This window comes from Miniopterus natalensis, chromosome 4, assembly GCF_054644295.1.
Source record: "Miniopterus natalensis isolate mMinNat1 chromosome 4, mMinNat1.hap1, whole genome shotgun sequence".
Taxonomy (NCBI): domain Eukaryota; kingdom Metazoa; phylum Chordata; class Mammalia; order Chiroptera; family Miniopteridae; genus Miniopterus; species Miniopterus natalensis.
The window spans coordinates 87751541-87777606 of NC_142084.1; the positions used below are offsets into that span (position 1 = coordinate 87751541).

General features: G+C 39.9%; 1 protein-coding gene across 1 annotated transcript in view; it reads left to right on the forward strand.

Annotated features, from left to right (window-relative positions):
- The first annotated feature begins 1195 nt into the window (after positions 1 to 1195).
- The window catches only part of GABRA1 (gamma-aminobutyric acid type A receptor subunit alpha1), a 50847-nt gene continuing 25976 nt past the window's right edge, over positions 1196 to 26066 (forward strand). The window contains exons 1-4 of the mRNA XM_016214019.2: positions 1196 to 1320; positions 3634 to 3725; positions 7085 to 7197; positions 19902 to 19969. Coding sequence (XP_016069505.1) covers positions 3649 to 3725; positions 7085 to 7197; positions 19902 to 19969 — 258 coding nt within the window. The 5' untranslated portion in view covers positions 1196 to 1320; positions 3634 to 3648. The remainder of the gene's footprint in view (positions 1321 to 3633; positions 3726 to 7084; positions 7198 to 19901; positions 19970 to 26066) is intronic.

The following is a 26066-nucleotide window of genomic DNA, read 5'->3' on the forward strand; positions in this document are numbered from 1 at the left end:
ACCCAGGGGAGAGCTACAGTTGTCCGTGGTTCCTCGGACATTTAGTTCGGCTGCTACTGAAACGCCCTCCCTCTCTCGATGTATAATTATTCGTGGGTGGAGAGCCACCAGGCAGGGTGACAGAAGAGGGCGGAGGTAAGAAGCAGGAGACTCTCGGTCCTGACTTCCAAAAGCCTTCTTGTTCGCCTCTCCCCGCCCCCGCCCGGTCTCCTAATCCAGAGGATGATGGGGTTCGGAAACGCTGATGTGAGCCTAAACCTAGAAATGACCCGGGCGAGTGATTCAGAGTGAAACACTCCGCGTATCGAAAGAGCCTCGGCTGTCTCCCTCGCGGCGTCAGCAGACCAGCCCTCGCCTCCGAAGGGTGCGCACCCGCTCGGGCTGGGCGCGCGGCCGTGCCGTCCCCCAGGCGACCGATCGCGGTGGGTGTGCCGGGGCGGAGACGCCCCACGCCGGGCAGCCGGTTCCCGGCGGGCCGGAGCCGTCCCCCGCCGTCGGGCCTCAGCCTCGGTGACTCCGCAGGACGCGGGCACTCAGACGCGTGTGGGAGTGCGTGTGCCGGCGCGGGCGGGGCGCGCTCCCGGGCGCCTCCCGCTCCGCCGCTCCGTCCCCTCGCGTGCGTGCAGCTTCGATATTCCATCCAAGGCGGAGCCGGCCCCCATCAGTCTTTTTGTTAACAGACGCCCCTTAAAATAGCGTGCTCCTAAACTGAAAGTGCGAAAAAAATTCCGTGTGTGGGGGGGTCCTAGGTCTCTGCCCCTTCTTTCCTCCCCCCCTTCTGCCCCCCGCCCCCCCCCCGTTTGCAATCCCCTCAAAAAGGGAAAGCTTGCAGCAGACCGTGGGAGGACTGGAGCCTGCAGCCGGAGAGACGGGGATTAGGGCCGAAGCGGGGCAAGTCAAATCGTGCTGCATGTAAAAAATGGGCGGATTGGTCTCCAGATCCAGAGGCTGGTACCACCTTCCTTTCTAAAATAAAATCTCTCTGGCATGAAGTCACCGCCTATTTCACATCCGGTTTGCCCTGGGACGTATTACTACTGTCTTGGTAAAGAGGGATCTTTTGTTGTACAGCCGCAGCTCGGATCTGGGAGCAGACCTGGGCGTGAGCTCCTCGGCGGAGCGGAGGGAGCGGGCGCAGAGTCCATGATGGCTCAGGGCGGGCGGGCGAGCGCGCGGCGCGAGGACGCCCCTGGGCTCCGCTCGCTGCGCCCGCTCCGCGCCCCACTCGCGCCTCCGGCTGCTCCGGGCTCTCCACGGCTCTCTCGCTCGCAGGCACTTTTCCCGGGGCTGGAGCGCTCCTGTGCCCGGAGGGGGCCCGAGGTAGGTGCTGCTTCCCCACCGCAACCCACGGAGCCGCGAACGTGGCTTTTCCCAGCTGGGGGGGGGGGGGGGGGGCGCGAGGATGCTCTAGACACAGGAGAAAGGGGACCGGCGGAGCCCGAGCCCGCCGCAGGTAGAAACGACGAGTGTTTTTCTTCCAGGCTGAAAGCCGCAGCGACGGGCGAGCCTGATTTGATACAATGTCTCTCTTCTTCCCCCTTTCTCAGGCGGATTTGAATTCATGCCACGGAGTGGGTGGTGACCTGTTGTTTTGGTCGGTTTGCTGTTTTGGTGTTTGTTGTTGTTTTCTCCATCTTTTTCTTTTTTTTTTTTTTTTGCCCCCCAGGGGGAGCTGGGATGAGGCGGGGAGGGGCGTCGGTGGCACCGTCCAAAGTTAAGGCGGCGGGGCTGGGGCTGGGACAAGCCCTCTCTGGCTCTATGCTCCGGGCACCTCTCCTCCGGCTGCAGAAACGCCTCTCGGCTCCTCCTCAGTGGACTCGGCTGAGGTGCCCTCTGCTGTAGGGGTCTCTCCATTCCCAACGCCCAAAACTCAACTTATCACTCGATGTGGGTGACACGGGGCCTGGGCGTTTGGGGGGTGTGGTGGGGGGGGAGGTTGAAGGTGGAAAGGGGGTAAGGAGGCAGCTTAGCGTTTCTTTTAAACTGTTATGTTTGTATTTGCAAGAAACTTTCTCACCCAGCAACTCAAGTGCCACGATAGGTTTGTTTTCCTCTTTTTAAAATGTCAGAGGACAAAAGCTAGGGTACCTTGCCTTGGGGTTTTGTTTTGTTTTGTTTACCCTTTCAGGAATTTTTTAAAATGACAAACCAACAAATATTCATAGGCTAAGAGAAGTTGTTTTTGCTTCATAGCAGATGTCAAAGATTAATAAAAGGGTGAATTATAGTCATGCAATTTAGATGCAATATTTTAACATAATATTATTTATCTAATCTGTCCTGTCATATGCAACTCATCTGTGTCAGAGCCAGGCACTAAATTAAGTACAAACTATGAAGCTCACAGTTCTTATCTCTAGACCATTTCACTCTAAACACATTATGTGTCATTGCTTACATGCCTGTTTATAATGGTTTTTACTGATATAAATGATCCCAGAGAGTATGGAAAGCATGTGTTAGATGTATTTAAAGGCATACTGCATGAAACTATAGAGTGCTTAATGGAAAATATGTTTTAAAAGACTGCGATAGATTTAGGGAAGTGCTAACAAATACCTTGAACATTCTCATATTATGACTGACTGGAATGAATTATAGCACATTAAATACAGTGTTGCCATATCTGCTCTTTAACTAGGCAGTGCACTGATTTTTAAAAACTGACTCCACAAACAGACAATAATTTTTAAAAATTCTCCAAGCTTTCCATACTCCATTTCTCCCGCATCCCACTACTAAGTCTAAATTCAACAATCAGATGGTGATTGATTACACTTTACCTAAGAGAGAAAAAAGAGACCCTTATTTATGCAAAGCAAAGCGCTCAGCTTCCATCTGTTTGAGATGAAACATTTTCTAGCAGCAACCTGGCAGAATTGGACAGGGCTGGGAAGATATGTGTGGGCATGTTTGTGTGCACTGATGTGAGTGGTATGTGTGTGCGAGGGAGATCAGCACATGGCTTGACTATAAAGTGTGTCCTTTAGCCTCATGGAAGCATTAGTGAGCATATTTAACAAGGAAATCACAGGCAGAAGATAAAAGCACGACTTTGACATTCAACAGTGTTTCCTATGTTGTTGTGTTTTTTTTTTAAAGATAAGTACAGTTGCTCCTGAAATCAAGGTGCATCCAGAATGCAAAAAATGAATTCAGTCATCAAAGCATGTTAACCTTCCCCATCCCAGCCCCCAAACATGCTCTCTCAGCGATAGACACCAGCTTAAAAATTTCAATGCACAGTTTAGTTGCTGGAACTCGAATCAGAAAGGTCAAATTTTTCAGATGCTGAAAAACAAGAAGAGAGTCATGCATACTATACTGGAAATGTAAATCCTAGAGGGAAAATACAACTCACAGTTTTTACTTTGAGCAGTACTATCACCTGAAAGCATTTCAACTTGTAGTTTTTACAGGAGAAATTAAGGTACTGATCTATTTCTGAATGGAGAGGTGGAAGGAAAGTGGAGGCTGAAGGTCCAGGTTTCCATTGCTTCCAATGAGGTGTCACATCCCAGTGAGGTCATTTCCTGACTTCAAAGCATCATCTGAGCTGCCTCAGTCAGCCCTAGTGGTTATAACCTGATGTTTCTCACAGGAGACATTGATCTCTACTGGTTCTACTTTCAGCTGCACAAGCCCGCAATGAGGAAGAAGAGCCGGGGTCTCCCTGACTGCCTCTGGGCCTGGACCCTCCTTCTCAGCACACTGACTGGAAGAAGGTGGGGACGCTTTATTTTCAATCTGCATGAGAATTTCTGTAACTTTTCATGTATTCTTTCAGTGGGAAGAAAATTGTCCTTGGATGAATTCATGACTAAGGGAATTCAAAAAACTTAACTGCAATAAAATTCCAGCTAAGAACCAAGAAGAGCAGCATGAAAAAATAACCATCGTATTTGTATGTTAGTTAGAATACACTTAACATGCTTTTATTGAAGAATGTGTTACTAATTCAGCATTTAAGTCTGAAATTGAACTTTTTTTCACAGTTCAGTTGAAACTGAACAAGACCTGCGGTTTCCTAATTCACACAAAAGTTACTCCAATTAATGTCTGCATACTCTGTGAGTTGATCTCTCAACAAGAAAACGTTTAGCCCACTGTAAAATCATAAAGAAACTTCTGACTATATGGAAGGGAAAAGTTTAAAATGATATTTGTAATTTGAAAGTCATAAGTCTCTTTAAAAGCGTGTACATATGTTTTGAAAACATTTATATAACCAGTAGGGGTAAGATATGCCAGAAAAATATTTAAGAATATTAGATGGAGCTGAAATTCTTAATTTAAGCATAACTACTACGGAGACAAGTTGTGAGAAAAATTTAATACTATGCCTAACCATACTCAAAATATTTGCTAATGACCCAATCGAGCATATAAAGATATAATAGTAGCAATGATATAAATGACCAAGTATTTCAGATTGTTCTTTATCTACTTTTATATTCCTTGTATAGTCTATCCTGTGGCCCATAGGAAAGTCTTAGACATATTATAAAAATCTAAGATTCTTCCAAACATAATGGAAAGCAAACCCTTATGAGTGAGGCAGAGAGAGAGAATAGTCTGGGAAGGCGTGAATTTAGGAGGATTTTTAAAACTGAGAAGTTTTTATTTTTTGCTTATTGCGTGTGGTAAATAATGGCTACCAGATAAACAGGGAATGCTTTCTTGCCAGATACTCTTAATCTGAGGAGTTAAATGTTCTTCACTGCTTTGGAAAAATTATATGAAGTGTTACTATTGTGATGACCTGTAGGTGGAGGTAGTGCACAGTGTTTTATTATATAGTGGCTCATGGAGTCAGAATCAGGTACTGTCACTGACATTTCTCCTCAAATTACAGATTTAGTTTAGGGAAACAGTACGTTGGCAAAAGTGTTTAATAGCAAATAAGTTATATTTACCCCAGGGCTACTCTCTGACAATTACAATGGGGCACGGTAGATTAGAAGTAAAGATAAAGAACACCTGATTATCAAATCACATTTTTTAAAAAGGTTACCATTCCAGCGGGGATAACAGACCTGGTTTTCTGGGAGTGTAGGGATATGTATCTTTTGGCATTTGTATGCCAATGGAAAAAATTTGGTGAATACATTTATGGGATAAAACCGGGGGGAAAAGTATTTTCTGAATTTGACATAAGCTATAAAAACAAAGGGAATAGAGGTAAAAGTAACAGATAATTCCCTATTCTAAGAATCCTATTAACAATCTAATTGTGCTCTGTCATGTCTCCCATCTCGTCTTTCCCCCCCATCTTATTTTATTGCTTTCTTCCTTAAACTACCTGGTCTTGCCCTCCTCACAACTTAAGGTGTGCTAACATTTCTCTTCCATCTGTATCAAGATGACCTTCCAACATCCTTGAAGGATGCGTGCATGACAGTGGGTTTTTGTGACAGAGTGTTTGTAAATAATTGCGCCCAGAAAACTATTTTTGTTTTACTGCTGTCACCGACTAATGAGACATGCTGGAAGACACCGAGCTCATTAAAAATTTGATTTCTAAAACTAGGAAGATGTTCAATTTTGCCAAAGGAAAGTAAACCCTCAATCTGCATGATATTAATGCTGAATTTAGGAGAACAAAAAATCGTTTAATAGAAGTACATGCCTGTCATCTGTTTAATATCATGAATCGCTTTTAGTTATAATAACTTTACCAGATTAAAATTTATCAGGAAAAAATGGCCATTACATTTTGCTGATATAAAATTAATTACCGAAACAATAGCGCTGGTTTTTGAAATGATATTTTGGTTATAAATAAGTGGATCCTGGTTTCATGTTATTACTTTTTCTTAGATTGATCAGTAATATAAACACGCAAGAGTGGAGCCAAAGCATATGAAACAGAAAGTAGGCAAGGGATCTTTTGTAGCAGTTTCTTAGTCTATACTCGAATTCACATTTTTTTTACTCAAGGTCAGAGCTATTGCTGAAATTTATCAGTGAGTGTGATCCATCCTAAAATAGAAGACTTCTCTCTCATAGGATTTGGAGGTGTCATCCTAATCATTACATAAAATATGATTCAAGGAGCACAGATAATAACGCATCTGATGTCAGAAATACACAGTACTTAAATTGCAGTCACTATGGAAGCCAAAGCTAGTAATGGTAAATAATAATAACTACACCTTCAACTGTAAAGATTTAACTATAAACAATCACCCCAACAAAGGAGAATGGAAATAGTTTTAGACTGAAATGTGAAGAAAACGAGGTCTAGTTCAAGCTCTGCTCACAAATAGCTCTGTTTTCTTAAATAAAACGCCAATCCTGCACTACAGCTTAGTAAACCATAAATTAAGAACAGGGGGGGAATCTTTTCCAAGGTTTTTGTGGGTTTTTTTTACTTCTAAGACCAGAAATGATAAAAATTCAGTTAATTAGAGGTTTGAATAAACAAATTATAAATTTATCAAAATAAGTTCATAACCCTTCAGGTGAATGGAAATGGAGCACTGATGTAAAAATATAATTATACTAAGAAACAAGTTTTATCTATTTTTCGCATCTTAATACCTTGAAAGAATATCAAAAAAGCAAAACACACACACACACACATACATGTCTATGAAGTAGATGAAGAAAGGGATGTTAGGAGGTGAAATTTTAGGCTTATGCTACATGTTAAATTAAATGAAAATGAAACTATTAATTATTTTGGTAGCTCATAAATACATATATTTTTTTATTTGGGAAGAAATCCCCCAGGATTTTTGTCCAGCGTGCATTAACATTCTTACTCGCCCAGGAAAAAATGCATTAGAGCGCTGTGTACATGCCGAGAATTATGAATGCAAAGAAGGAACTCACTTCCTGGTAATTTTCCTCCCTAGTTAGAAGTATTAGAATAAAGAGCTTATCACACATGAGAACAAGTATGAGAAAGTAGTAGGAATTAAAATATGACTTTTTTTTAAATTTTTACTTTATCAGAAGGAATTTTTAAAGTAAGATTCAATGGAAGGAAGGAAGGAAAATCTGCGGAAGGGCTTACTTTGGCAAATGTTTTAGTAGAAATGTATCACTTAGTTATCACCTCCCATTATGCTTTTTTCAGCTATGGACAACCCTCATTACAGGATGAACTTAAAGACAATACCACTGTCTTCACCAGGATTTTGGACCGACTCCTAGATGGTTATGACAATCGCCTGAGACCAGGATTGGGAGGTGGGTCACGGTTGTTTTTATTTTAGAGGGCAATGTTAAACCTTTACTAGTAGAGCCTGGCTTCCCCTCTAAATAGTAAAGTAATAAAAATGGCAGCATGTAGTTGAATGACTAACCCTATTTTTAACAGATCACTCTGTATTAATTGAATTTACCATGGTAGTTCCATGTACATATCCATATGTAGTAAAAGGAAGATACAAACTTATAATAACATGAAAGATATGTTGCTTTTACTGGACAGGGTAAAAATGGGAGCAGTCTTCTTCTTTCCAGCCTAAAGAGTGCCTCTACTTCATTCAGCATTGCTATGCCTATCCTGAATTCACATGGACTATCTCTGAATCTACTGCTCTATAAACATTCATTTTGGAATATTACTTATTGATCCACTATTTTGCATTAGATTACTACCACCTCTGAGATCAGAGGTGAGTAAAATAGATGGCAGTGTTTTTTGTTTTTATAAGCCATGCATTCAAACTTAAACCCTTATTTTCTGAAGTAAAAATGTATTTTTTTGTATTGCTATTATTAACTGATTACACTAATAAATTTTAATTATAACCAGTTAGCATTAATTGCTGATACTAATAAATGTTTGCTTAGGAATAAGATAGACTTAATAATACAATATTTATAACAATAAAAGAAAACAGTGCCAGACATTACACTCTTACTTGAATAACTCTTGAGTAAGATAATCAGCCTACCTTATTAAGTTAAACAAAGACTAATGAAGCCAAAACAAAATATTGATCCTAGAGTGAAACAAGTGAGGTAAGGAAATAAATTAGCATCCAAAGTCACGCAGGAAGCCAAGGTTAGCATCTAGGATTACCAACTATCACTGATGCTGCACCTTCTCTGAAGAATTTGTAGAAACTATTTAATAACAATATGCAAATTACAATTAAATGGCAATATTAAGAAGTCATCTCTTCTCCATTTGGGCAGCAAACATATGCAAACAATAGGAAGTTTAAGAGTTCAAAATGTGATTTTAAAGTTGAATAGCAGCATGGATTTAGAGTTAATTTTTTTAATGCTTTGGGTAGTATCATCACCTGGATGTGGATCGTGGGTCTGTTTTGAGATTGCCAAATGCCATTAGTGTCTCCTGGAGGTTGAAGGGAAACTGTTTTGCCAAAGACACAAGTGAAATGTATGTGGAAGGGCTTAGCAGGTGTCCTTGCTAACCAATTTCAGACGCTCATTCTAGGACATGCTACGCAAATTCCTTGGGGTTTGTATTCCACCTAGTTTTCCTCCAGCACGTTCTTAGAAAAAAATCTTAATGTCTGTGTGTGCCTGAGCAGCTGAACTGGTTTCAGGAAAACTGCTCCTGAGTCAGAAAATGTGAAATAAATGAGAAAGACTGCAGGTAGGGGAGGGACGTGCAAGAAGAAACAATCAGGATGTGGCTCTAACCTTGGAAAAGAAAGGCTTTCTGACGCGCTGGTGGACATCTACCTGATTCCTTATTTTCCTTCCTGCTCTGTGATATCGATCCTTACAAAATCAGCAGGAGTTTATAACACATCTAGAAAACCCGGTCTTTCTTCTAGTTTAAGAAATCCCATTTAATACTCTTACGTGTGAATATGAATATTCTTTCTAAGCTCGGTGCAAAGTTTTCAGTTTGGTAGAGAATTTTACACACAGGCACACACACACACACAGGACCCTTCTATTAGCAGAAACAACTATATTAATTCATAATGCAACATTACTATTACGATAGGATTTACTTTGATTATCTGTTTAATCCCTCCAAAAAACAAAAATAGATGTGAATTTGAAGAAGAGAAATAGGTAGTTGACCAAACACAGTCAAGGTATATTCTTCTTAACTGAAATGGAAAAAATATGCTCTTGTAGTAGAAATTCAAGGACTCGGGAAAACTGAAAAGAAGGAATGTCCTTTCATCTTTGCTAAAGATGATTTTTCCGGTATTCATGATTCCTGAAAACAGTGATTTTGAGGATACAATAAACATTAAAAAGTTTTAAAAGGAGCTCAAATATTTTCCTCTATTTCCATTTTATGTATCATCCTGTAATGGCCTGCAATCCAATCTGATGGATATGAGACTTTGGAAAAACCTTCAATAATAATGACTAACTTAACTTTTTGGACTCCATTTTTTAGCATTACGGGATATAATGGAATATGTTTATAACATCTCCAGTCATTAACATTTTAAGTACATTTTGAGACTGTCTGTATTTTGAAAACTACTCTTCAAAATATTAAATATAGGTTGTAGATTTTTAAAAAACACAATTGGTTGCAGAATTAGAGAAAAATTTTAACTCCATTATTTCTGGATGCTATAAACTGAAATGATCTAATATATATTTCTCTGCAGAATTATTTAATTTCATTTCTTTACCATATATTTCTGGTAGGTTAAGTATGTCATGCATTCCAGTAGATCCCCATTGTAAAAATAGACCTTTAAAAAAAAAAAAAAATTATCCATTTGCTTTCAGATGAAAAGACTATGTAGAGGAAATACTTGAAAGACTATCACTGGCTTATAAGGGGGTAAAAGTTTCCTCTTAGTAGGTTTATGATCACAGCTGGGATCATCTACTCTTGCAGGAAAAAGGGGCCCACTCTCTTCATTATTATGGCAAAAGTCTGGTGTTATAAAAATAACAACACGTTGTGCAGAAGGCAGGGATATTTTGTTCCGAATGCCCTCAGAAAATATAAAAATGTGACAAGCTGAGCCTTGAGACTAATGTAAGAAACTCTTGTGTGTGCAAATTCATTATGACCTGCTTTTCGGAACCACGCACTGCACCAGAAGGTTAGCGCTGCTCTGTGGGGATATACGCCCTGGGCCCAGTAACTAAGAAACAGAACAGTTCACTTGGTGCATGTGGGTGACAGAAATCAGTCAGCAGACATTATAGCACTTTAAAATGGCCACCTTTTCAAGGCCAAGAGCAATGCTGAGAAAATGAAAATATAAGGATAACATATAAAAAGATCGCCTGGAAGGGACTTTTAGTTGGAGGCAGAAGAGATGGGGAAAGGACCGTGTGCAGTTCTAATGATTTAATGTGCTCTATTCAGGAACACAAAGGCAAAAAATAAGTTGACTGTTCACATTTTAATACAAAGTAAATGAAGAAACCTTTAAATGAACTTGAACTGAAGTAATGAGAAGCCAGAAAAGACAAGTCAAAACTGCCAGTAACTGTGGAGTCCACTCTCACTGAAAACCTGTCTCAGGGGAAGGTGCGGAGGTCTGCTTCCTTCCCAACCAGGCGCTGAAGAATGCGTCTGAAAGACTGTTATCTAGAGCGTGGTCAGCACAGAAGGCAATGGCTGGGGAAAGGGGAAGGTAAAAGCCAGAAAGCAAGGCAAGACAGAAGAGAAAAGGCTAGAGAAGAAGGAGAGCAAAAGGGGGTACTGGAGAGGCGAGACGGGTAGAGAAGGGGGAGACGTACATGGTAAAGGAAGGGCCTGCGTTAGGAGGTGTTTGGGGATGAACTAGGATTCCTCTTTTCATTTTAAACCAGGACCAAACCAAACACTTTTCTGAGATTCACTCTCCCAAGTTTCTCCTTGCTGGCTGTGATTATAATAAACTAAAGAAACCTGAATTCTAACTTTCTAAAAAATTAAGTAACGCTCCCCTTATCTGGTTGCAGTTCAGCCACCTCATAGTGGCATCCCCTGCACTCTGGGAGGGGGGAACAACAACCCATAAGCACAGACCTGAAATTTAATTCTGAAGAAAGATTTTGGGTTTTTAATGACAAATAATGCCCTTCCAGTGACATCTTTACATTCCCCTTTGCCCCACCATATATACAGGTTACACTTTACAGCTGATGTGACAAAATCCCAGGATGAACCAGTTTAATGATAACCAGTTCAGTGTCTGGGACATGCCACCGGGCTGAAGGTTTACTTTTCTCCCGTTCATAGGTTCATTCTCACACATCTAATTTACGAAAGACCTTTTCTTCTATAAACAACTTTATTTCACTCCTTGGAAAACAGATTAGGGCAAAAAACATTTTTAAATGGAACTCAGCCAGGATAGTGCCAAAGGAGTAAGATCTTGGTTGAGTCACATTTTAAAGGAATCACAGAACTTTTTACCCTTTCCCTCCCTGCTAATGGTATTTCTTAAAAATTCTTATAATTTCTAAGTGCTGCCTTAAGTTTCATCTCAATAAATGATGCATAGGATGGTGGATACCACTCAAAGATTTTATCATCAAACCATATAAAGAAGGCAAAGGAAAGAGATGAGTGTCATCATCATGTGACAAACCCAGATGGAGGGAAGGAGTAGATATAAGTGAACAGGTAGGAATATAGGTAGAAGAATGGACTTTACTTATCCCTACTTAACAGATATTTAGTTAATATTTTCTTCTTTTTCCTGTGTTACAGATTTTGGGTTTTGTTTTGTTTTAGGTTTTACTTGGAGGTATCAGATACGTATTTGCAACCAGAGTGTAGCTGGAGTTCTCTCTCACGGTATTTTAGCATGAATATGTTATTTAACAAACAATCTCTGCCTCAAAGCAGACTTTCTCCTTATTTCCATAATTTTCCTAATTTTGGATTTTTATGCCTGTATAAGACCTTTCAGACTTCTTTTAGCCCAATTATTGCAAAAGATCCCGACTTTAAGATTTAAACATCTCCAACTAAGTAAGGTGACCAGGTTGGATGTGCCTGCAGTTGGCCAGGTGGTGTTGGCTCCTTGGGAATTAACTTAGGATCTTGGCTTATGTGTCTTTATGTCAAAATACGAGAAGGTGGAAAAACTAAGTGCTCTAGGAAAAAACTGGATTAACTCCAATTTGAAATTGTACGCAACTCTGTAAAGTCTAGATTACTAAGGGTAGAGAAAGCAGTATAGTTTAATACATTTTTTAAAAAAAAATTAGCCTTGTTCTATCTCAAAATTATAAGATACTTGATATTTATGTGATCTCTTGTTATTTTTGTATCCTGTGTGATGTTGAGATTAGAGGCAACCATTTTATTCATGTTCAACTAAAGTTAAAACACATATTTTGTATATATGTATTAAAAAGCTAGAATTTCAAAACATTAGAAGATAATATAGTTCTGTCACAATGCAATAATTTTGATTCTAAAATACTGACAATATCAAAAACAAATTTAAAAAAGTTAGAGTTATCCAATATCTGTTGCTGTTGCTATATTTACTTTCCCGGGTGATGGCTGTGTTCTCTTTTGAAATTCTACTCTGGAACCCTTCTTTCTGAGTTTGCTGTAGTTTTATCTGATGCTTGTAATGCAAGGTGTGCAGCAGATGCTCAGACTTTGGCATAATGCAATCTATTTCCCCAGAAATTGTCTATCTAGACATCCTATAATTCAGTTGAATTTCAGTGAAAAAGCAGTTACCAAAACCCAAGAGGAACTGTTAAAATGAACAGAGAGTGCCTCTTAACCTTTACTGGCTGACATCACCAGTCAGCTCAGGAAGCCAGCCTGTCTAATGAATCCGACCAAATACCCAGAGGAATGTTCTAGCATGTTTGGAAACTTTCTACTCTCATCTTTTCCTGGTGTGTATAAATTGTCTACCACTTCAGCGCCAAGAATTTCCTAAGATAAAATGTAGCCACTGAGACTATGCTCACCTTATAAAGGCCACATGATTAGTAGGCGGCTGCAGTTGATTTTTTGGAACAATTACTTTTGACCTTTCATATAGTTTCCATTTCCCATCTTCTTTCTAGAAGCAATGTTGAATCTTTTTAATCTTTTCTATAGATGATTCCTTTTTTCAGGTAAAACCTTAAGTCTTTATTTGAAAAATAATGTTGGAGCATTTTTGACATGAGAATCTCATTATTAATAGTCACTTTGGAAAACATAGGAGAGGACCACGTCCTAAGCGGATGCCACCCCCCTCCAAGACTATTATATTATCACCCTTTATAACTAACATGGGAAAAAGAAGCATCTTACCTCAGAGCAACTGCAGGCTACACAATACTGATAGAGATTTATATAGACAGAAAGAAACCCACTCCTCCAACACAGCAGTGATACTCTTCTCTAGAGCTTAGCCCTCTCTCAAGAGAAACTGCCCGTAATATAAAGAGGGAAGGAGGAAATTTCTCAGTGGAATTGAGATAAATGTCTGCCACAATAAAATTTACTTTTTTTCCTGGGAGTTGGTTGTATCATCTGAGTTCTTGAAATGCAAAAACAACAAAGGATCAGGAACTATTTGGACACCTTGAGATGCGAGTCTCTACTCTCTGTGCATCTATAGTAGCTAGACACATACAAAATTAAACAGCACTACATATCTATTCCAAAGAATTAGGGATGAAAATGAAGGATGTTCCAGAACGACTGTCAGGGAGCTGAAACACTGTCTAATCCAGGAGTATACACTGATATTTATGTGGGGGGCCCCAGATATTTTCAATTTCTAACCAGAACCATTTCAAAGTGAAATTTAAAGATATACTTTATTATGATGACTAATGTTGTACCATTTAGTCTCCATATAGTGCCTGCCTCCATGAATTAACAGACCACAAAGTAGCTTAAAGGGACAGTAAACCTTCATAAGGTACAGGTCCATGGAACCAGGCACAGTGACTATTACTCTGAGTTCCTCAGTACACAGTGTTTCCAGTGAAAATATGGCCAATGCCATATTAAATAAGTTGTTGTGATAGGCATCTCTACTAAAACACCTATAACTCTTCACTGTTGATTCTCTCTTCCTCCCCTTTTTTAACACTCTTACAATCCATTATTCACACAGTATTAGCCATCTTCTTAAACTGCAGGTGACATAATTTCACTTCATTACCCAAAAGCTTTTTGTATTAGAATAAAGGTCAACTGCTTAGTGAAATGCACAAAGGCCTTTAGGTGTGACCCTACTTGCCACTAGAGAGTCATCTTGTACCATGTTCATCAGCAACATCAGGCTCCAGATATACAACATTTTTTTGTTTATTTTTTTAATTGATTCTTTTTGAGAGAGAGGAAGGAGAGGAGGGGGAGAGAGAGAAACATCAATCAGTTGCCTTCTGTACACACCCTGAATGGGGAGCCAACCTGAAACCTTCATAAGGGTATGTGCCCTGACAGGAAACCACATCGGCCAGTGGCCCTTTGGTGCATGCGATGACGCTCCACCAGCTGAGCCACACCAGCCAGGGCAGACTTTGTGTTTCTAAAACATAACACACTTACCTTGAATTTTGTTCTTTCTTTCCCTTGAAACGTCTCTTTTTGGGTCTGCTCATCCCTGAAGTTTTCTTATCTCCCAGGTCTTAGTTTAAAACCACCTCCTCAAAGGACATTCTTTCAGAGAATTCCCAGTCATCTGAAATTTATTAGTATAATTTGTACGTGTTTGTACATAACAGTACATCTAATATCTATTATCTAATCTGTGTTTCTAATATATGTAAAGCATCTTTTCCCAAAAACTCTGAGATATGCTCCAGAAGAACAAGAACATTTGTACTTCTGTTCACCAATGAATTACCGCTGCCTAGAATGGTGCCTGACACATAGGAAATGCTAAACAAACATTTGTTGATGAATTTAACTTACTCAACAAATACATCTCAAAGTGTTTTTGGCATCATGATCTTATTTAACCCTCACTCCAATGCAATGCAGTCAACTGTGCAGGTATTATTTCTTCACTGAAAAATGAGAAAACAGGCTCGGAGGAATTAAAGTATAGTACCTAAAATCATGCAGCATGATCTCCAGGAAAATCACAGTTGAAATCTGAGTGTTTGGACTCTTAATCCAATGTGCTTACTGCTTACTATACTCCACTGCTTTTCTCATTTCTGCCTCAAGCACTAATCATCTTTTTGAATGATCACTGCAAAACATCTGTTATTTTAATACTTACCAGCAGGTTATCAACATTGTAAGAAATCCCTGGTAAGAACAGATCTACTGCGGTCTAGCAGCTAGAGTATATAATATAGTGTGTAAATACGTATACAGATAAGTGTATTTATGTGTGTGTATTTTATATATAAACATATCTTTGTAGGATATGCTTGTTCAAAGAGTGATTTTAATTGATTTATCATAAAAAGCTTAATTTACATTGATGAACTATTTGAAGATATTCCCCAATCACTGAAAGGAGAGCAATCATCATCACCATAGTCCTGTTTTACATAACTCTATCCCATGTTTGTCCCTGGAAAATTTGAACATGTGTATACATTTATAGAATCTGTTGAGTTTTTTTTACGTTGGACAGTGAAGGATTATTGTGAAGAAAATATTTGATTGAAAAAAACTGCTGATTAATCTGTTCTTTCAACATGTCTTCCAACTAAGTTATTTTAAATGATTTTCCTTTTCAGACTATTTCCTAGTTATATAAGGGGTTCATTCATGTTTAACTTTGGCTAGGTGTATAATCATTCTAGCTGAACTTCATTAGAAGTTCCTGATTCACGTTGTATGCTCTTAAATAGAGTAGTTTTCAGGATAAAAATATCTTGTCTTTTCCTCCTGTGATCCATAGAAAGGCTCTGAGTACTTTCTAGGTATTTCTAATAACACTCTAGAGTCTAAGCGCTAAGTCAATAAAGTCAGGCATTAGAGCAGATGATTTAGATTCTAATGTTCTAGTGTTCCTTAAATAATAAATAATTTACATGAATATAGTCACTCCTCTCTCCCCATGGGGATTTCAACCTGAAGGGGAGAGGAAGAGATGACTAAATTTTCCCAGGACTGGGGAAATAATGTGCTTCAACCACTCCCCTACATCAGCTGAAGAACATGCATATGAGCACATCCTCCACTTAAGCCTGATCCTGAAGAGGCCTTGATTTTAGGCCACCATTTCTTTGCCAAAAAGCAAGTGAATCACTCTTTATAATTTGGTTGAAGCTCATCACAACAATCCCCTGGCTATTTTAAAACTTTGCACTCCAGATTATAAACCTTCTATCTTAAAGAAGAGTCACTTCACGTGCCACTCAGGGAATCCGTGGTCAGTGACAGTGAAAGACATACTTTTGGTCAAAGGAGTCTATCCCTTGTCACTGGCACTGTACTCAGCTGAGTGAGAATGTGGTTTGAGGATAATCATTAAACATACAGGGGTGGGCCCAAGTAGGTTTACAGTTGTGCGTAGGGGAAAGAGTTAATCATCAGAGCCTGCATGTCCTTTTCCACAGGAACAACACTCAGCCTACTTTTGCCCACCCCTGTATATCTGAATAGAAAAAACTAAGGAGATACATCAAGGTATTAACAGTGGGTTTATGTGGACAGTGGCATTCCATGGAATGTTTAACTTTTTTCATGTTTTTCTGAAATTTCCAAACTTATACTATAAGGATATATATTTTTTAATTTTTTATTTCTTAATAAACAACAGAATGTATTATATTGGTCTCATGCTTTCCCTAAAGCTTTTGTAATTTTTTTTTTTTTAGAGTAGCATTAACAAATCAGTTTGGGAGAGCATGTGGGTAAACAACAATGACCACATTTATTTAAAGTGCGATTTCTCAGAGACATTTGCATGTTAAAATCTTCATGACGAATCTTCCAGAGGTTTACATAATGGGTAGAGTTTTCCAGCAATGAAAACCTTTGGTTCCACTGGACACTCAGTATGAGCTGATGACAAATCAAAGAGTCTGAGCATGTGGCAAGGGAAATATATTAGAAGGGAAAGGAGAGAAGGCAGTTGTTACCTTCTTCTAATGATCTTATCCCTGGTTCGAGATGGTGTCCCAGATTTCATGTACGGGGTTCGAGGTGCTGTCTCAGATTTCATGTTCGGGGTTTGAGGTGGTGTCACAGATTTCATGTACGGGGTTCGAGGTGGTGTTCCAGATTTCATGTTCGGGGTTTGAGGTAGTGTCACAGATTTCATGTATGGGGTTCGAGGTGGTGTCCCAGATTTTGTGTTCAGGGTTCAAGGTGGTGTCTCAGATTTCATGTTCGGGGTTTGAGGTGGTGTCCCAGATTTCATGTTCAGGGTTCAAGGTGGTGTCCTAGATTTCATGTTTGGGGTGGGCTTCTTCCCCTCCTGATACCATCACTCACTCTCTTCATTTTGTAGTTGACTAGTCACTACAATCCCCACCTTCAGGTTGGGGCCTGGGACATTCTGCTACCTTAAGCTTGGGGTTTCTGAATATATTTGGAGGAGAAATGATAAACAGCAAAAATCAGAATGTCCTTAAGAGTAGCGGTATGATTACAGTGCCTGGAGAGGAGGTCATCTGAGAGACTCAAAGGCGAGGGCTCTCAGCCAGGTACATGCCCTGGAACGTCATGGAGGAGAGTTCTGGGAAATCTCAGAGGGGGCTGGCTAGTAGAAAATGGGATGAAGCCCTGGAAGGTGGTGATCTGATATGGTAAATACACTTAGGGGCAGGGATGGATACAAGAATAGGGAATGGGCTTTTGAAATGTGCTATAGCCACTGATGTGACCTGCTCTCTATTTCTGCCTAATCCCTACAAAGCACAGTAACAACTGCGTCTAACAATAAATCTATGTAAATGTAACCATGTTTTATGTTCTGTTTGAATGGCACAGTAATCTTTAATAATAGGCTTCTTGGCCTTCATAATTTGTTGCTTATATAGCAGAGTAATCTACTAGAAAGCTAAAAACAGCAGAGGGAAACAGCACATATATTTGGCAAGTGGATATCTCACTTCTTCCGAGCACTTTATCATGCTAGATAAAACAGATTGGTTGCTCCGAACACATCTGGTAAGCCAATGTCCGTAAAGCTAGCTACCTTGGGGAAATACCGTACAGTGCAGAAAAGTTACCCTCCCTGTACTCAAGACAGAGGTAACGGTGATAAAGGAGTCCAGCAGAGCTGCCCCAAGCTGCCCAGCACATCCAAGTGCAGACAGGGATTCATGTATTTCCCAAAGGAGCATGCACTTAACGGTAGTTTCCTACTACAAATATAAAAATAAAAGAGTGGATATAATTTTAATGCCATAGATATCACTCAGATTTTTAAGATGTTCACCATCAATCTTATAGATTATAACCTGGAGAGAAATGAAAGTCAACCTGGGAAACAAATCACTGCTGGAAGGGACTTATAAGCATGGGAACCCATACAAGAGGCAAATGGTTAATACAACCGAGACTTATTGCTAACAGCTGTTCGTTTCTCTAAAGCAGGGGTGGGGACGTCCAGCCTCAGGGCCCACAAAATCATTTGGTCTGGCCTTGCCAAGGCAACCACAGGCGGGACTCAAAATTCGGTAAATCTAGGAGCTTATTCACAGCTAATTTTTAAGTTGATAATTTTGTAAGGCCCGTGAGTGATGTCCTAAATATCCAAATGGCCCTTGGCAGGAAAAAGGTTCCCCATCCCTGCTCTAAAGCTACATAGTTGGCGCAGAACGTTCAAACTGAGGTTGGAAGCGAGTTCTAAAAACACAACTCTATCTTCTGTCTCAAGCTATATCTTCTATTTTGAAGTTTTTAAAGGGTAAACCCCAGATAATCCTCAAGTGGCTCTTCTAGCATTTTGGAGCCAATAACACTGTTTGCAAAAACAAACAAACAAAAGCAATCCAAACACTACTGAATTGGTTATTGAAGGGACTACCTCCACCTCCAAATTATTTTATATTTTGCTATGCACATTATGTTTACAGTATAACATGACTTCTTGAGAGGAATTTCATCTGGAAGTATTAACAGTTTACAAGTGAATTGCTGAGGGGTAAAATTGATATTCAAAAGAATTTATTATCACATATATTGGATCACTACTTTAATGTCCTATGCCAGAGATACCTGCCCCAATACATGAAATGAATTGCATAATACACTGGGCTGTTATTTCTCAGAGCTAAAGCTGAAAATTACAAAGTCATCTTTTTTCATTTTCACCTCTTGACAAATTGTTTCCTTTTATGAAAGAAACATTTTTCTATTTTATCTTTTTTTTTGGTGAGTGAATATATTTCCTTAAAAATGTCTGTGTTGAGTTGTTAGCAAAGTACAATAAATATGTTTTATTGGTTGATATTATGCCTCAGAGATCAATACAATAAAATCACGTTGAACTTGAAAAGGAATCTATTAAATGAACTTTTCTTCACCTTAATATTTTCTTCTCAATCCTCAAAATTGACGATACTTACATGAGTTGTCAGGTTTTTCCAGGGACCAATTTGGGTAATTCAGTTATGATTTAGTGACAGAAAGCAATCATTTGTAAAACATACCCTTGAGTCCATAAAGAGTTAATAAAACTTGCTACCATACAGTATATACTTCCCAGGAGTAGTCTAAATACCTGCAGGATCTGGAGAGCTATGAAAGAGCACAGACGCTTAAACTGTGCCCATATGCTAACACATTTTTATTACAATGCAAAATGGCTTTGGTATCATTTAGGAAAGTGTGTCCGTTCTTGAAGAATTCATTAAGCAGTAGCTGACTTCTCCATAACATTTCTACCTCCCAAAGTAGCATATTTAGGCTTTGTTCTCCATTGAAAAATATTAAGTGTGAAATTTCATGTGTAAGCAGTAAATTATCAGGACTACACAGTGGACCAATTTTAGAAGTAGCTAATCAAAGCCAATAAATTTCCCATTTGGGGTAAGTGTGCAGTGGTGAGATCTAATAAGGGCTGTTGATAGACATTCACTGTCCCAATTTTCTGCTTCATCAGAGCGTGTAACTGAAGTGAAGACTGACATCTTCGTCACCAGTTTCGGACCCGTTTCAGACCATGATATGGTGAGTGACACTGCATTTTTGGTTTTTCTGGGGTATTTTCTAAATTTACTTTTGAAAGAAAAATATAAACTAAGTATTTAGGGAAAGACTTGAAATAGCTTGGCTATATCTTTGTGTCTCTCTGTGTGTATAATATGTAATATACTATAATATTTACACAATATTTATACAATAGAAAATACCCAGTTATTTCCCAGACCAACACTATTTATGGTGATCAGTCACCATAGTCTTCTTTCTTCCTAGACCTGAAATGATTGCTTTGCCTAGGTTTATGTTCTGTAAGCCAAATAGTGTGAGTGCGAGTTATCTTCCATTTCAGTTAAGGAAGACATGTGGACTCAAGGATGCTAGGTTTCTGCGTAGCCAGAACTATTACGGAATAGCCATAAATAGTGTGATTTCTGAATTATTTTTGGCTAAAAAGGGGAAATGAGTATAAAATCTGAATGAATACTTGAGAAATAGTTAAAATATACCTGTAAGAAATAGCTTCACTACAAAAGGCTTTTATTAAATTATTACCAAGAGCGTGAATAAAACTGGTACATACCTGTTCTTTCTTTTCCCAACCCACATGATTAACATGAATCTCTCTTCCCTCTGACGGGAACCGGTGCACCAGGAGAGCTCTGCAGGAATTATATAATATTTCCAAAGTCATAACAGCCGAGCTCCTATATAAGAAAAAAAACACAGAGAGGTCATGAAGATACACCATTATCAATATTTCAAAGATATGTTAATTGAATATTATTTTTAAAATGCCATTTTGTTGACACCATCTTAATATAAAAGTCCTCTGATTTCAGAGTAGCTCAGGTGATTCAGAATAAAAGTTATAGACCAGCATTTCTCGAAGTGTGAAATTTACAGGGCACCCACTCGGGCAGGGTGAAAGCCTCTGAAAAGTCCTGAGGTAAGGAAACCTGTTTTAACTTCCTATAATCTAGTGTTTCTAATTGTATTTGCCCAAAATGCTTTTTCTTCATGCAATACTTGTTGACATTCTGTAGGACAAATGTTCTGTGAGTCAAACACTGGGAAATGCTGGCTCAGGAAAATGAGATACTTTATAGATATTAAAACAAGTTATGAAATGTACCAACTACGCAAATTAGGGTGAGCGGAGCACATGAGGGACAGCAGAGTGGTGGGTAATGACACAGATTTCTGAACTAGAATGTCTGGGTTTATGGTCCCACCTCCTCCATTTATAAGGATGTTCCCTTGGGTAATATCTTTCTGCCTCAGTTTCTTCACGTGTAAAATGAAAGTAATAATAATACCTCATGGGGTTATCACAAATATTAAGTCAATTAATACACGAAAAGCACTTAAAAATTCTTGGCATATAATAAGCACTCAGCAAATGTCAACCATTATTACTCTGGGAGAAACAGAAATATAAAAGTTAGCCACAGTTATGGATTTATTCCCCTGGCAACACATTTTGTCACTGTGGTCAGTCTGTAGGCCACTTTATTGACTTGCTGTGTTGATACAGTATCTGTTGCTACAGTGATTGCTCTCTGGGGGCCTACTGTGGTCTCCCAGGTGGGAACTCAGTCTTCCCACACCACCATTCTCTCACAACCCCTGTCCAATTAAGAGCATTTCAAAGATCCTAATCAGGCTTAAGGTCCTATTTAAACTCCTCTGCCTGTGTTGCATACAATCCATAAATGACTTTACCAAATTTTTCTCACATGTTCTTGGCATTGACTACTTAATTTAATAGTCTGTGTAAGTGAAACACACACCACGTGGGGGTTAGCAGGTCTGGCTCTAGGATTCAGGCTGACTGGAAGGAAATCTCCCCACTACCAGGGGCATGACCTTGGGCAAATCACTTAAGCTTGTTTGTAATGGGTATATTGTTATAATTAACCTATCCTTATAAGATTGTTAGGAAATTTAAATGAGGTATATAACTAAAATGTCTATCAATAGTGTTCAATAAATAATAGCTATTATTTTTGCCTCTGAATTCCTTACATACCCTTCATGGAAATTTCCTCTGTTCTGCAGCCATCTAAATCCTACATTTCCACAAAGGCCCAAATCAAGACAAAATGCTTTATGAAAACATTTTTTAATTAATCCAATATCAAATGAAATTTCTTTCCAGCATTCTAATCACATTTATTGACTGTAAAATACAATTTGGCCTCACATATAGCACTCCTTTGTGAAGTTATTTTTCTTATATAAATGTCTTATTTTCCTAAAGTGATGCCAAAAAGTATTAAAAACACACTTGTTTCACATCCCTCACAGTATCAGCACACTGCTGGCTTACAGTGAATGCTGAATTAATACTTAATTGGTGATACATTTAGGAGTCTCTATTATCTTTAAAAATTAAGGTCTCAAGGAACTCAATAAGTAACACCCCTTTTCCAACCTGAGTTCTGAACCTTTTGAGAAATAAGAGTAAAGAATATGGAATATGACGAAATCACCTTATCACTAGTAATGATGATATCGTAGAAGGTGTCTTGTATCTGCAGAAAAGTGGGTTTTCAGAAAGTAAACATCTGGATCAGCCCGATTAACCCACCCAGTCAGCAGGCAGTGCTGGCCTCCCTCAGCTAGGGTGTAGACTGTCCACGTAAACCTTCTAGCATAGAGGAACACAGAAAAATGTGAGTGTCTTAGGAACAGCCAGCATACAAAATGGAAATGACAAGAGGAAGAGCCTGAGACAGGCAAGGTCGATCTCGCCTTCCAAATTCACCCATCAAATTAAATTACTTCCCCCTGCTCCCCTCCCCAAGTAGAAGAGCATAAGGGAATGGAGAGCGTTCAGACGCTTTATACCGGTGACGCTCTCTTCTAATCAATGGAAACATCAAGAGAGGAGAGGAAACACTAAAGACATCACACTCGGATATTTATATTACTCCTAATAATAATAATAATCATAATAAATAAAAATAAACAGCTACTCTGTCTCCGGCACCCAGCATGATGCCTCATAGACAGTAGATGCCCAAGAGGAGTTGTAAAGGGACGGGGCATGAATAAAGCCCTTGGCGATCAAAAACTTTTCTCTTTAAAAATATTGGACATACCCTTGAGTTACTTACTGCTCCAGATTAACTACGATTTAAGGAACAAATGAGATATATTTTTGGTCTTAGAGTAGAGGTACACAGTAGGATTTCTGATATACCATCAACCCTATGATTATCATGAATTACTTTTCAGACATTACCTTTGGTCAAATATCAGACAGCAAGAGGGGGCGGAGTGTCTAAGCCACTGAGATTCCCTATAGCCTAAAACTCTGGAACCAGGCAATATTCAAATCATTCTGTAATCGAACTAGCCATAGGTGTGCACTGATTTGCTAAGTGGCCAGTGGAACTCGTCCCTGCCCATTCTGAGAAGATTAATCATGTGAACCACATTAGAGAAGAATTATGCATGAGATAGAGCAGTATGATTTAGAAGCTATCAAAATCAGAAGGCAGAATGACAAGGCTATTTTTTAAGACAGGAAAAGCTTTGTCGTTTTTAAAGTGGGAATTAACAAAATATCTAATTAATGAACATTCAACATTATTATTATTTTTTAAAATATATCTTTATTGATTCAGAGAGAGGAAAGGAGAAGGAGAGAGAAACAGTGATGAGAGAGTCATTGATCGGCTGCCTCCTGCACACCCCTGACTGGGGATCGAGCCCACAACCCGGGCATGTGCCCTGACCGGGAATCAAACCCTGATCGCCTGGATCCTAGATCGACGCTCAACTGCTGAGCCACGCCCAGCCGGGCTATTACTGAAGTACTTACAATATGGTACGCACCATGCTAAGGGTTTTGTGGACCATACTCCATCAGGTCCTCATACCAAATATTTTAGCTAAGCACTCTTATTATCCACACTTTCTCAAGGCGGGAAGCCACCCAGCCAGGCAGCAACTTGAACTCAGACGGTCTCTAGAGACTCCACAGCCCCCTAAGCATCTGACTTCAACCGGAATAGAAAACAAAATTAAGACAACTCCTAACTTTGTTTTAAAAATCATTAATTAGCAATCAAACAGCACATTCCCAGGGCACTAGGTTCCGACAGAAATATCCAGGCAGCGCAGTCTCTGAGCCCTGTTTTCCACAGCGCTCAAGATGCAGTGAGTCCAAGCACACACACATGGTGATAAACGGTGCAAGTGGGGACACCTCATTACAATACTTATTTAGGAGCATAGCACCTTTTGTCCCAGTCTTCAGAATAGGCCTCCCGATTATGAGGGGCCTGCTCTGCGCACAGGGCAGCCTGGAGAGGCTTCTCAGGTGCATGGAGGGGGCTGGAGCGGAACCCTGACCAAATTCTTCACCACAGCTTCCGTTTGTTCGGACACCCTCTGTGGGGTCCTGTGCTGCGCCCGTCTTTACTGTGCTTGGCTGTGATCAGCTCCTCGCTTCCCCTCAGGTCTTCTGTCCTACCACCGGTACAAGCTACGTAAAAATCCATGATAAATGGGTGTTCCTAAAAGGATAATAGGAGACACAGAATAACTTCTAAAGTTGACTGAGAGCTTCCTACATTCCAGACACTCTGGCAAGCTGTTTACTTATATTACCTCACTTCTCAAAGTAGGCACGAGAAGTCAGTGCTGCCATCATCCCCACCTGATCGATTAGGAAGCCGAGGTCTAGAGAAGGTAAGACTGACCCGAGGCCACCAGCAGGCACCGGCAATTCAGCTCCAGTCAGCAGGCTTAGCATTTACATCCGTAACCATCGCGCCTTGGCTCAGCCCTCTCCTCCCTCTCGCTCCAGAGGAAGGGGCTCGGGCCCATCTTGGTCTAACGAGCTGTTCCCGCGGGGCAAGGACAGGCTCTACACGTGGCTGCCGGGAGCCACCTGCTGCTGCTCTGGCACTGTCGCAGGGGCAGTTCTCAGAACAGGGGACACTGATGTTTACACTCGGGAGGAGGCAGGGGCTGATCGTTAGCCACTCCTTTTATTTCAGTTTTCATTTCCACTTCTAACAGAGGGGAAAATGGAAATGCAAACTTACCCGGTTAGATTTGCTCCGTGTGTGTGTGTGCACGTGCACACATTTGTGTGACCAGTGCAGTATTTCAAAAGAGAGTATGTTAAATGAACTTGGGGATTTCATTGTCTGCTATTAGCACAGGAGAGTGAAGCTGGCAGTAAAAACATGACATTCATGTAAATGTCAGAATTTTTTCAACTTTTGACATGTTTTTGAAATCACTGACTTTGGTATATATTTTGTCAAAGATTTGATAATAAATATATTTTAAGTTTATTCTGCATGATCATTTATTTTCAAAAATATCCTTGGAGCAAGCAAACAAATGAACCCAATATTCAGATTCATGGGAACTCGGTCAGCTTAGACATCCTCGGAACTCTGACTTACAAGCAGCCGTTCTCTCCTGTTGACCCGGCTCAAGTAGTTCAGCTGGACAGAGAAGAGAGCATATGGGGCTGATCCTGCGTAATGGAAGTATCATTATCACATCCCTATCTCATAAACTGGCCTGTTGTCCAGAGGAGATAACATGCACAGCCCACAGTAAGTCCATCCACTCGACCTCCCTGCCAAGCACTGCTACCCTGTATCACTTCCTGAGGGAATCGCAGGCTCCCTCCCCATTTCTCTCCTCACAGAAAAAAACCTTTCCATGCCCATCCAACTCCCCTAAGGGTTTTCAAGCATCCAAATCAAACCATTTCTCCCTCTGCTGAATTTAACAGATGCTTAAACAAATGTTTCTTGGTGAGTAAATTCCTACCCCATGTATCTCAGTGCCTTCATCTGACACTGCCAGACACAGAAAAACAAGGTAACTTCTCTTGCCTACAGAGATAGTCTGGCATCAGGTGACACTGTTTTGTTTCTATCAGAATTTCACACTATGCTTAGTGCATTATAAACTATCCAATAATTTGATCAGTAAGGGCTCAGCAATACCAAATGTGTGCCAGGAGGATGACCCTTCATTGAGTCTTTACTCAGTCCTGCTTAAAGTCTGAGAAAGAGACAGGTAGTTAAATTCATGCACAAAATGCCTAGACACATACGTTATTTATTTTGCATGTCCAAAAGTTGGT